This window comes from Diuraphis noxia, unplaced genomic scaffold (genome assembly GCF_037042655.1).
Source record: "Diuraphis noxia isolate RWA-SAM2 unplaced genomic scaffold, SU_Dnox_SAM2 contig0003, whole genome shotgun sequence".
Taxonomy (NCBI): domain Eukaryota; kingdom Metazoa; phylum Arthropoda; class Insecta; order Hemiptera; family Aphididae; genus Diuraphis; species Diuraphis noxia.
The window spans coordinates 68,374,966-68,388,715 of record NW_028301713.1 but is presented as its reverse complement, the minus strand read 5'-3'; the positions used below and the strand labels follow the sequence as shown (position 1 = coordinate 68,388,715).

The following is a 13,750-nucleotide window of genomic DNA, read 5'->3' as shown; positions in this document are numbered from 1 at the left end:
AGCGTTTATAGTTCAAATTTTTACGAAATCTGTCGAAAACGCGAATATTTGCAAGTAATTTTGAAGTTGAAAAATCATAAAATTTTTTGGGTTTATAACTAAGAATTAAAAATACAGCACTAAGTTTTCCTTCAAATAGCTATAGATAAAACTCGAAGCTTCATTATAGGAAAAATTTTAAGTGCGTTTGAATTTTAAATTTTTTCGAAATTAACGATAACGATTTATCCTCAAACGAATTTAAATATTTGTTATTATTCAAAAAGTATAAGTCGTAGACACATGAAAATTTAACCAGTTATTTAGATTTGTTATTGTTTTGTGTATTTATTTTAGTATATATAATATGTTATTAAAAGACATCGAGGACGATTTCAGGTCCTAGACATCGACATTAGTCTTACACATAATTTATATATTTTTACTGAAAATAAAGCCTGGGTATTCGTATAGCAGGTGATCTACGACCTCTTTTTAGGTGTATCAGGTGATCTACTATATTATACAAGGAGTAGTTGGTCATCTACAATTATTATTACCTATTATTATATTATATTATACTATTATTATACGCACATTATCAAAATATTTTGAAAATTAAAACATGTAAAGAAAATGCCAATCTAAATAACTGGTTAAATTTTCAAGAATCTATGACTTACACTTTTTGAATAATAACAAAAATTTAAAATTCAAACGCTTTTAAAATTTTTCCTATAATGATGCTTCAAGTTTTCTCTATAGCTACTTGAAGGAAAACTAATGGAAAACTAATGGAAAACTTAGTGTTGTATTTTTGATCTTTAGTTATAAACACAAAATTTTTTATGATTTTTCAACTTCAAAATTACTTGCAAATTTTCGCGTTTTCGACAGAGTTCGTAAAAATTTGAACTATAAATGCTTATAAAAAAAAAATTGTAACCAACGATTTTTAATTATTTTTTAGCTACAATAAGAACTCATAAGGAACCTTGTATTAAATTTTCTAGTTTTTTTGTCATTCAACATTTTTTTACCGACACTTCAAAAAAAAATTCTCAAAAAAATCAAAAATTTCAGTGGTCTATAAATAACTCAAAAAAGTCAAAAAATTTTGAAAATTAAACTGTATATATATAACACTAACATGAACATTTGGTGAATTTACCAAATTTATTTAGTGATTAGTTTTTGAATTACAACCATATAAAAAAATCGATTTGGTCGAAAACTGGTTTTGCGTAAAAATTCCCGTTTTTCTGTCATTTTTTTTGTTGTTTTTCTCAATTTTTTGAAAACTGTTGGAAAATGTTAACTTTTGACCTCCTAGCCTCTATAATACACCAAGGATATTCACTTTTACATCGGAACCCACCCCCAAAGTTTGAAATTGAAGCATTATTTCGAAATAATATAATAATAATAATAATAATAATAATAGTTATGCTGTACACAGACACAAAAAAAAAAAACACATCATTGTAAAATCAATACATTCATCACTTCGTTCAGAATCTAAAATATAATGTGTTTTTATACTATTAAAACGTATAGTTATACTCGTCCTGAATTCGCAGATCACTCACCCCCCTCCCCATCGGTAGATCACCTGCTACACGAATGCCTAAACCCGTTATTGTATAAACGTTCAAATTAGCAATAAAATAATATCATTATTTTATAACATCGAAAAATCTCTGTCACTTTTAAACGCGACGGACCTACTCGTATACATATTATATAATATACGTGGGGCGCTTCCGTTCATATATTCGCTTAAAATTTATTGCCGGCTGCGGTCTCGCACAGTGCAGTGGGTGTAAATGTGCAATCGAATACAACTTGTGTCGTACCCGTACGGGTCTTATACGACATTAATATGGAAATGACTCATAATTTACACATAGAATATAAGTATGTAAATATAATTATCCGGCGACGAATCGATTTTTTTTACGATAATAACTATACTCAATTATTATATTGTGTACTCCGAGAATAACATCATAGCTTGACCATCAAATTATATTCTATCTAGTATCCAGATATCCTGTTAAAAATATACAACTGAAAATCTACTTAGGTTCGTTGAATAAGCCGTCCCAGAATATAAAAAATGTATTATAAACAATCATTCACAAGACGTATTAATACGATCAATTCACGTGTATGTGTCTGCAAACGACAGATGATAGAATATTATATTTAATAATATAATATTATTATAAGTATGACTCAAATATACAATATATATATATATATATATATATATATATATACACCGCGGGTGTCGTGAACGATTACGTTATGATATTATATTAAATTATAATAATAAGATAACGTCATATTTATTATAGTCTAAGAAAAAACTCATCCGAAAACAATATTTCAACCGTTACTCTTATTTTTACGACCGGAGATAATCTGGATTGCTTATCAAATCCTACGGTGAATTCCTGAATAACATTGTCACCGTTTCGTTTCGTTGAACTATGGATGCTGTGACATGATACCGTATGCCGTGACGAGAAAATAGTATTAATATACATAATACAAATATGATTTTAAAACAATACTATATAGTTGAGAATAGATTTAACTTATTTGGTGGGAGTATTATGAAAACGATTTATATATTCGAAAACTACAGTCTACAATATTAACTACCTATATCAAGTAGGCATCATATAATATTATGTATAATATCGATCGTCAATCATCGAAGTGTTTAATTTTCATAATTTTTTTTTACTTACAAATGTGTTATGTCAAATAAATCAGTATTTTTTATTTTATTTTTTTTTGTGGACGTTTGAGAAAATCAAAAATTGTGTCTTCTCCACAAGGCACCTGCCAAGGTTGAAAAAAAATATGAAAATTTTCCAATTGGTAGATCGCGCGCGTCAAAAAAAAAACAACAACAACAATTTTTTTTTTTTTTTTCTATTCTCTGTTCGAACGAAAACTGAAAGTCTCTAAAAGTCTAAAGACAATATTTCCTATTTTATAATAATTAATTTAAGTATTGTCTGTGTCGAATATTCGACGGCGCCATTGCACTACACACCACATGCGTGTTTACAATGTTTACATATTAATTATTGTGTACTCGTTCCGTGGAGAGAACCAATAGTTTTACCTCCTTCCTACCGCAAAGTGTAAAACTAGCTGCAGGAACCTAAATTTGATGATCATATCAAAAATTTAAAAGCGTCATTTTATCTTAATGCATTTTAAAATGCATTTGCATACCAGTAACGATTTCTACTTATTAGCTGAATAACCACGTAGTACACTAGAAATTACACTCTAAAATTGAAAAAGTTGTGTCGGTGACGTTTGTGAGCGAGCAACTGACACGCTTCAAATATATGATAATTTTTTATAAAGTTACACAAATGCAAACATAATCACATAAAATAAAATATGATAAACTACGATATAATATAGTCTTATTCTAAGAAAATCCAAAACCAAACGTAAACGCGGTTCAAAGCGGCCATTTCAATGTTAATCGGTATCGTTCTGTATCGTAGCTATTATATCGTAGCTAATAGTTATATGGTGTTCATAATAATAAATAATAATAATGTAGGTACCTATAACAATAATGATCGTGTTTAAGATCGTAACACGTATCGTGTATACACTATACGTCAGCCCTATAACCCCCTCCCCCCACCGACTGTTTGTTCAGCACGTCCCTGAAGTTTAAAGTCGATATTATTTTTAGACGTAACCGGCACGTAAATCGCATTGTCCCAAAAAAAAAAAATAATAATAATAATAAAAAATAGCGGTTGCGTGTAAAAAAGGAAGGTGGAGGGGTGATGGCTTTTAAACGGCTGTTCCGGTGGCCACCAGCCAAACGCAGACCACGGTATAGGTGTATACGGTATCGTTTTTCAGCCGCACGTGTGATGATCTTTACCAGGTGGCACATTCCTCCACTACCGTTTATTTTTTTTTTTACCGTATATCTGAAAACGCGTTTGATGCAGCACGCGAATTCGAATCGTGTCGATACGCGTCATCATTGTTTTTTCCATTATTATCGCTACGATCATAACGGAACACGACGAGACAGAAAAACATATTATTATGTGATAGTTGGCGTCTACTATGGGCGTGAGAGCGGGTGCAGAAAAGGAAAACTATAGAGGTTAGGATCAAAGGTTATAATTTCGAGTGAACATGATTTTCTCCACAAGATAAAAACACACATATAGGAAGTTTTCGATATTATACATTTATGAAAAAAAAAATGAATCGTTCAAACTTCGTAATACGCTATATATATGAATATTATGTTAATAATAAATCAATATAAGGCACCCATATCAGACGGACAACTATCACGTGGTAGTATCAATCTTAAAAGGTATTGATCTCTATTGATATAAAATTTTTTATAAGCAAATGTCCATTTTATCATGAATGGGTTTCGCCAAACATTCGATCCAAATCCGTCAAATGGTTAAGAACAATAAGAACTGTATATACAAATCTGATAATTAAAAACAATAGTGCTTAAATCCGTAACTTACGGTCTGGTACCTAACCATGAATGCGATTCTCGAGACTGGTTTAATTCTATTCTTAAGCTCTTGTTAATCGTAGACATATTTTTATATATTTTTTTTAATTGTTACAGCATCAACATCATGATGGTTATTACCTTACAATTAGCTTAGATTATATAGTTATGTACATTAGGGGTTTTCACGATGATTTTTAAGAATAATGTAAATTAAATTAAATTCGAAGTTAACACACAAATGTTTTGGATAAATCAATAGAACAAAAATACGTATAATAATAAAAGACAATAGTACCTATGGTAGATCGTATATAACTAAATGAATAGCCATAAACATCGAAGCGCATGACGTCTCTTGTTGTTTTTCCCATTAATAACGACGTAAATATAATAGTGAGAGCGATAAAATGTAGATTTAACGCAATCGTTTCAAATAATATTTTAGATACCTAAAAACACTGTTTAAACGACTATAATGAATGCAGATTACCTCGATCGTCTAACATTGCAAGTTTAACAATGTTATATTATTTATTATCGAAAATTCGTCATGAGTTATTACTCATCGTGATCTTAAAATGTCCAATGTGATGTCATTATAATATTATACTAATTTCGTTCGTAAAACAATATAACATATCAACACCATAATATACTACAATGAACGATTGCTTTCTTTGACAAACCGAGGTCGACGGTTTGGCTCGTAACTTTGGTTTTTGATTAAACGCAGTAATAGTTTTGTACCACTAATCGTATCCTCGCGAAATCGCGACACATGCAAATAATAATAATTATGATGATAATTACTTAATTTCACGGTACCTACGTCTTTACGTGATTTAAAATAATGAACTTCACCCAAAAGACGTACTGTTACTACGTATGTGTGTGTGTGTGTGTGTGTGTGTGTGTGTGTGTGTGTGTGTGTGTGTGTGTGTGTGTGTGTGTGTGTGTGTGTGTGTGTGTGTGAGTAATATATTATTTTTACAAATTTATATATATAGTAGTTACTAAGTTTTAAACACAAATCATAACAATAGCCTTATATGTGGTACACATATAATACCTTCCAATCATAGTTTGTCGGGAGTCTATTATTATTATTGTTATATTATATATACATATTCTGCAGTTTTAACAGGTAAAACAAGACCACGTCATCTTTGGGTACGTGTTAATTATATTATAAATTATTATAAAAACTCGATTTAGTTTTCCGTACAAATACTTCAAACGCATCTCTCACCGATTACCGATAATTCGTGCGTATAAAATAGCAATAATGTTTACTTTATAATAAATTTAGTATAAAATTAGTAAATCATAATAACTTTATTTTTTATATTATACCTAAGAGGGCTATAAGGCTATAACTTATATACATATGTGTATCATCTTATAATTATCCTATCTATTAGTATCAAATAATAAGTAAAGGGTATTAAGCCGAACCTGCAAACCCCCCAGGGCGAGAGGATAGGAGTTAGTAATGTGTAGTAAATTTTGTTAGGTTAGGTTACACAATACTCCTGTGTGAAGTAAATTTAATTATTTTGATACAAATTTGGTTTCATCGAATTATCTTAGATCCTCCTCTTAACGTTCAAAATCATTATATTTAATCGATTACTGTTTACAACATCTGAACTACCCAGTTTGAATATTTATGTAGAATACTACACAGAATATATTATTATATCGATATAGGTGGACATGTAGGTACTTCATCAAAGCTGAAAATTTAAATAACAGTCAAAAATCGCTATACACCAGAGTTTAAAAATGTTATCTAACTGAATATTACGATTCATGACAACGGTTTTTTTCGAAAAAAAATTGTTCAAAATTCAAAATTTAAAATTAGAGAATTAAGACTTAAAACAAACTTAATACTTAGTACCTAATATTGTTTTTTTATTATTATTATTATTAGAATATGTAAAAACTTTCACTGTTCATGACATTTGTTAGTATTATGTGTTTGGTATCTTCTTTCTAAATTTGCATACGCTCTATATTTTAGCCAGTTGCCTTTAAATTTCACTTATGTCAGCAATCATTTAAAAGGACTGACTACCATCTCAAAATAGCGGCCTTTATATTATTTTATGTCCCTTATATTGGGTCCGTCAGAACAAACGCATGTTTTTCAAAATAATGCTACGCTCAAAGTAATTTCAGTAAAAAATGTTTTACTATATCAAAAAATGCATATGCATACGTAGTTTTTATATGTAAAAAAATTTATAATTTGAAAACAATGTCATACATATGGCTCATTTCGCATTTTGTGGACATTTCGTGGCCCCCTTGCTCCCCTGACTTGACTTTTTTGGTGGCGTCACATAAAATCAAAAGTCTGCCAATACAAATCACGAACCCTTGATGAATTAAAAGATTCAAGATCTCACTCAAGTGGTGAGAAAAGTTTTGGGACAGATATGTTAATCGACGCGATAGGATCGTTTCGCGAGTGCCTCGTACATCCCTACTTTGTGGCTCAAGGGCGCCATATGCCTGACATTATTTTCAAAACCTAAATTTTGTTACATACATAATGCGTATGCATTTTTTGATATAATAAAATATTTTTTACTGAAATTACTTTGAGCATAACATCATTTTGAAAAACACGTTTGTTTTGACGGGCCCTGTATGACCATTATATGGAAGTTTTAATATAATTTAATTTTACTGGAATAATTAATAAGAATTAATATATAAATTAAAAAACATACACGTCAAGTCATCAATCAAACACGTGTCTGAGAAACCTAAAAATGAAAAAAGCAATCTATGCTCAAATAATTTAAAAACAAAACATTAGTGGCAATAAACATAATATACATATTCACGATATTATGCAATAAAAATGTTTTTATGATGCAATTAAAAATCATATTTTAATGGTTCGTTGTAATGAAAAAAAATAAATTGATGTATTAAATGTACATAATAATTTATGTTATTAATCTAATCGCGTTACTAATTATTGTAATAGCAAATCGTAAAGTATCGTAACAATTAGTCGTTAGTGGTAAAACTAGGCTGGCACTAAATTATATTGTATATTATATATTTGAGTATATACATCATAATAATAATATTATATACCGAGAAACGAATTCGGTTTTTCACACGTAATTATAATATTATAATATAACATAATAAATAATAATATTTTGTGTTAAAAACGTCAGTAAAACGCCCGTTTTTCACACTCGTAGGCTACACATTACATTGTTGTGCATTGGTGTAGCGACGGTTGTCCTGAAATCCGATGAGAAGCGTGAGAAGTCGCGTCAAGCCAAACAACATTTTAGTGTTCTTCTTCTTCTTATTATTATTATTACTGTTATAGCCCGCGATGAGATTATTTGTTTGGAATGCATACGATTTACGACCGATTATGTCGGTTGCGCGGGTCGACGTTTTACGAGTTTACTTATGTGTGGTCGAGAGTTTTCTTAGGCTTTTTTTCTGCTATTTACTTATTTATTTATTTATTATTTTAACTTTTCTCCTTTTTTTTTATGGTGGTTATAACCATCGAAATTTACTATATTTAAACGTTACGACTAATACAGTGATACGCTATGTATACGAAACACCGCGAGTTTCGCCACTATATAGATAAATATATCGTTCGAAAATACGAAACGCCATGCGTTCATAATATTATCATATGATAGACATTAAAATAGTCGAACGTATACACCGTAAACGGACACAAATATTATATGGAACGTTTATTTTTCTTCCTATTTACAAGGAAATCGTGTACTGCAGCAGTGACAGCGGTATGACAAATCGTGCGTCGTAGTATAATTAGAAACGGACAGAAGACAAGGAAGCGCGTGTCACCACCATATGTATGTATAGTCTCTCCGAAAATTATCATCGATCAACGATTACTATTTAATTATATGATATCATCGGAGCTCCTGAGCGGAAATAATTTTCTCACTCCCGTGGGCAGCGTGCAGAAGCCGTGAATTATAGACAGTGAGTTACTGCAGAGCACTTCCTTGAGAAAACCAATAAACTAGTAAAACGGCGGAATGCCTATGAGATGACGATAGGAGAAAAAAAACACTTTCGGTCTCTGATGTTGTAGCCCGGACGTACGAATTCAAGATTTTTTTGTAACATCTACTCTTATATATATATATAATATATGTATCTATATATATATCAGATATTCACTACGTATATATATACATTTTTTTAATAGGGTGATTAGGAACGTTCGGGAGGAAGGGACTGGGATCACCCAAATCAGATTTTAACCAAATTCATAAGATTTACAACATAAACAGAAATTATTCATCTGTTTTGTATGCTAAGGTAACAATATAATTGAACAAGTAATTGGTATAGTATATTAATTTTAAATGAATAAATATACCAGACAAGGACAACGAATCTAGCATAACGATATAGAACTGCATAGAGGAAAAACAACGCAGCCAGTGCTGTGGCCAGAATGGTCTTTTGGGTTGGAAAAACTCTCCATAGCCCAATTTTATGCGAACAATAATTGCAGTACCATAATATAGCATAATATAATAATTAAGATTTCTAAAAATTATGTTCTCGTATAAAATGGTTATTCGTTCTATTTTACATTTTATATTATTTATACGGAGATTGATGACCTAAATGAAGATCTTGTAAAGCTCCCCACGGCCCATATTTTATATTAACACTACCCTAAAAAAAACTCGAATATACGAGCCTGAGAGCTGCAGCAATCTCCTATATGTATCTATATATATCCTGCAGTACGATGAGACAGTTCGACTACGGATGCTGCTGAAGATCAGTAAAAATATTATGTAGGTAAGTACAAAAAGTGAATAAAAGAATTATTAATTTATGCCGGAACAAAAATTTTCGTTTCCTCCATGAAACGCGTATATATTGACCCTTTCTATATGAATTAATTATAAATATATATATTTTTTTAATTACTGCGTGTATTGGATTTGGTTCAAGATGACATGGTAAAATGCTTAAAAAATATTTTGACCGTTTTTGACACAATTTGTTTAGTTTTTTGTGCCGTTATGGCCATGTATGAAGTCATCGGATAATTTTTAATTTAAATAAATTCTGACTACTAATTTGAGCCATTTTAGGTACAATATGTAAAAAAAAATGTTTAAACACACTTTTCTAAAAAAAACATTTAAAAAAATAATGAAAAATTTACTGATGAAAAATTTAAAAGTGTGTGGTACATCATACAAAACATTTAAAGCTAAGTCTCACATACACTTCTTTGTTCAATCATGTTTATAAGATAGTGACTGGGGAGTATATGTCAAGTGTAAGAGCACCACACACTTTTAAATTTTTCATCAGTAAATTTTTCATTATTTTTTTAAATATAATTTTTTTTTAATGTTTTTTTAGAAAAGTGTTTTTAAAAAAAAATTTTATCTTTTTATTTTCTACTTTTTAGTCAAAAATAAATTTTTTTATTAAACGTTTGAAAAATATTTATGAAACAATGCTGTATCACTGCAGAAGCACACAGTGGAAACGGGGTTTTTACGGCGACGTCGTGGGGAAAATCCGTTCCGTTGCTATACGGGAATATGCAGTTTGAGCTGTACAGTCTGTGTACTGACACCCGTCATCGCCTACCTGGAGGTCCGTGTCCCAAAATGACAACGGATTATTGTATTGTCATCCAAGACCAAGGTCTATACCAATTTTCAGAATTTTTCATCGTCAAAAAGTGTCTCAAATCGAGCGCCCAAGATTTGATTACAGACAAACAAATAGACAAACAGACGTGAAAGCGACCTTAAGAAAAGTGTGTAAAAAGGGATTTTGACACGATGTCATAATATTATAATTTATTATAGTCACTGACGAGCAAGTGTGTCAACTAATAACGCATTGATGTTATTTTATAATAATTTATAAAATTAGAGGTGGCGTGGAAAAAACGTGGACGCAGCCACGCGGCGATGTTGTCCTTACCTGGAAAAAGAGGCAGAAGCACACCCACTGATAGTAACCGTAAGTCTTGCGGTCGTCCGCCTTGCCGCGGGTGTTGTCCACGCCTGGGTACGGGACGGCGACACCCACCTTCTTCTTGAACGCCTCCTTAATCGTGTACGTCGAGTGTATCCAACAATACGTGTTGAGCACGTCCTCAGGTATGTCTTTGGTGTGCACGCAGTCGATCGGGTTGCCGACGTACTGCCGGGTGGTGACGATCAGGCTGAACGCCGACAACAGCATCACGGTCAGGCTGTAGTGTAGCCGAAACACGGGCGAATCGATGTGCACGTGGCTGATTTTCACCAGGCTCTTCAGGCCCCGGAACACGTCAAGCATGGCGTACCGGGCCGACGGGACACCCCATCCGTAAGCACCGCCGCATTCCCGCACCGGTCGCAATCGTCCGGGATGTCAGCTGTCGCTGTCGGCGCCGTCCACGTCGACGACGACCAGCAGACGGCCGCCGCCGACCGCACCCGCGGCCGTCATCATAGTGGCCACCGCGATACTGCTGATGTTATTGTTGTTGGTGGTAGTGGTGGTGGTGGTGGCGACAGCGGTGCTGCTATCGCTATCACTGTCGCTGCCGCGGTGGTGGTCGTCGTCCTTCCACCCCCGGCACAATGCCGCTCCTTCTTGTCGTTCCTTCGTCAGTCACCTGCGAACGAAACACCGGCGCATGATTAGCATGCTATCATAGGCGCTAAACCCGGGTGCCGCCCAAAGACAAAATTAGTACCCTCATATTGAATATATATTTATATCGTTTTTAATAAGTACATACTTAAAATATTTTTAAAAAAAAAAGTAGACTCATACAACTATGAATATATAAATTATATTTTATATACAGTTAAAATATATATATATTTTATTTATTTTTTGTTTAATTTATTTCAATGCACATCATTAATTACATTATAATTTATAATAAAAGTTTCTATTACATTATGCGTACATAGATTTTATTCTGAAATAATCTTCTCTTTCATTATTTTATCTGTTTTAAAGATATTGTTGAGTATTTGTGACTTTTGGGTAGTGTGAGGGCCTTAGTGCCTTACGAGTCACTGATAAGTTGGTCTTGGAGGAACTTGAGCGCGTCCTGAGTGTTAAGTGGGTTTTCGCCAATGCGTATATTATACAGGGTTATTCGAAAAGATTCGTCCAATTAGGTCACGAGATCTCACGTCATGTGATTATTTCTTTTAGGAATGTGTTAAAGATACTGTGTACATACCATCACCACCACTGCCATCAACTCTAGATGAATTGAAAAATCGAATAACAACTGCAATCATGGGTTCGATTGCAAAATATACGTTACAAAAAGTATGGGATGAATTCGACTGCCGACTAGATGTTATTCGCGTAACCCAAGGAGCTAACATAGAACATTTATAACTAACTGCGACCCGATCATTTCTACGCTAAGACTGCATCACGATGAATGCAGAAATTAACTCGCCCACATCGCACGTGTTCAACATCACAATATTAAGGTATCGTTTACATACGAGAAACGTCGACGACGATTTTGCGTAACCCTATAAGAAAACGTACCTACGTACGGTGATCGATCTTCGTTCGTCATGATATATTATAGGTATGATACGCCTACACGCGTTGGATATTGTGTTTCCGATGCGATAACACATCCAATCTTGACCCGAATATTTACCCGTGTTCGCATAACGTGCAGCGAGCATCGTTTGATGACAATATATTTTAATACATACATATCCTGTTGGACACGTAGGTGGAGCCGCCGAAACAATGTACCTTACATACATGTCGAAGGAAACGAATATCTGTTTGCGTGAACCTTGTATATATATTATAGGGTAATTTTTAAATAGTCTCACGCCACATTTTTCCCTTTAATAGTATTTATTTATTCAAATTTTGATTTTTAGAATTTTGAAGTATACTTAAAGACCTCTTAAGGAGTATCCTGTGGCGATACTAACTTATGTTTCTTTAAATGAGAACCCTCTCTTTTTACTGAAACTTTTTTGGCGGATATTTTTTTCAAAATTTTGATGTATCTTAATCAAAATTCTAATGAGTAGTTTCTGAGTCAATGAAATGTTTATACGAAAGGTAATAATCCTTGTATATGTAATGTTAATGAAATATTTATTGTATACTTGAATCATTTTTACAGATTATTTATATTGATAAATCAATAGTATTTGCAAACTTTTTCAAATCGTTTAAGCCTCCTATCTACTTATCCTTAAAACACAAAGTTATATACCTAACTTAAAACTAATAGGTTGAATTTTGATTTAGATACATTTAAGTTACAAAAAAAATCTACTTATTAAGTAAAAAATTTAAAAAAAGAGTTTCCTATTTGAAAAAACCAAAGTTTGTTTTGTCACAGGAAATCCTTAAGAAGTACAAAATATGTCATTGATCCGAAAAATGGTCTTCAAGTGTATATAAAAATTCCAAAAATCTGAATTTTAATATATGCGCACAATTAAACCATAAAAATAGGATGATGGGCATGCTCAAAAAATCACTCTGTGCCTATATACAATATGTACTCGTATTATTGTGATCTGCACACTCGTATTGCAGCTCACGTCATTTAAGTCGAAGTAGAGTATATGTCTGCGCAAAAACTCTCGAATTTTCTCACAGCGCGCCACCAAAATAAGTCCTAAGCCGCAGACAATCAACCGTTAGTATCATATTTTTTGCGTGGATGATTTAAATTTTTGCACTCAATTTCGTAATCATCCATTCGATCACGTGTTTCCGATATTATTATAGACCTAATTATAATATATTGTTTTACCTTGAAATCGGCCGTTGTGGTAGACGAAGAAAACTTTGAAAATAATTTTCTTACGATGAAAATATTATTGTTGTTATGATGATAATCGCGGTCGCGTGCATATACGTTATATTGCGCAGAAAAAAACACCACTTATAAGTACACGTGACTCACGTGACACGATTATCACCACGTTGTATATTATATACATAAAAAAAAACTTGTAACGACGACGATGATGACGGATAAGACGATAATAATAATAATAATAAATACGTATAAGACGACAACGTCTTGAGGACGTTATGTGTGTGTGTGTGTGTGACCGCTAACAGGGTTAAGATATATTTATATTATAATATGATTATTATTATTATTAGTATCGCATACACATATTTTGCGGTCTTGTAAAATACGTA

The 13,750-nt window shown here is 32.3% G+C and overlaps 1 protein-coding gene across 1 annotated transcript in view; it reads right to left on the bottom strand.

Annotated features, from left to right (window-relative positions):
• LOC107169884 (innexin shaking-B-like) overlaps positions 1-10,955 on the bottom strand; it is a 41,113-nt gene extending 30,158 nt beyond the window's left edge. The window contains exon 1 of the mRNA XM_015519825.2: positions 10,520-10,955. Coding sequence (XP_015375311.2) covers positions 10,520-10,879 — 360 coding nt within the window. The 5' untranslated portion in view covers positions 10,880-10,955. The remainder of the gene's footprint in view (positions 1-10,519) is intronic.
• Between the last annotated feature and the right edge of the window lie 2,795 nt (positions 10,956-13,750).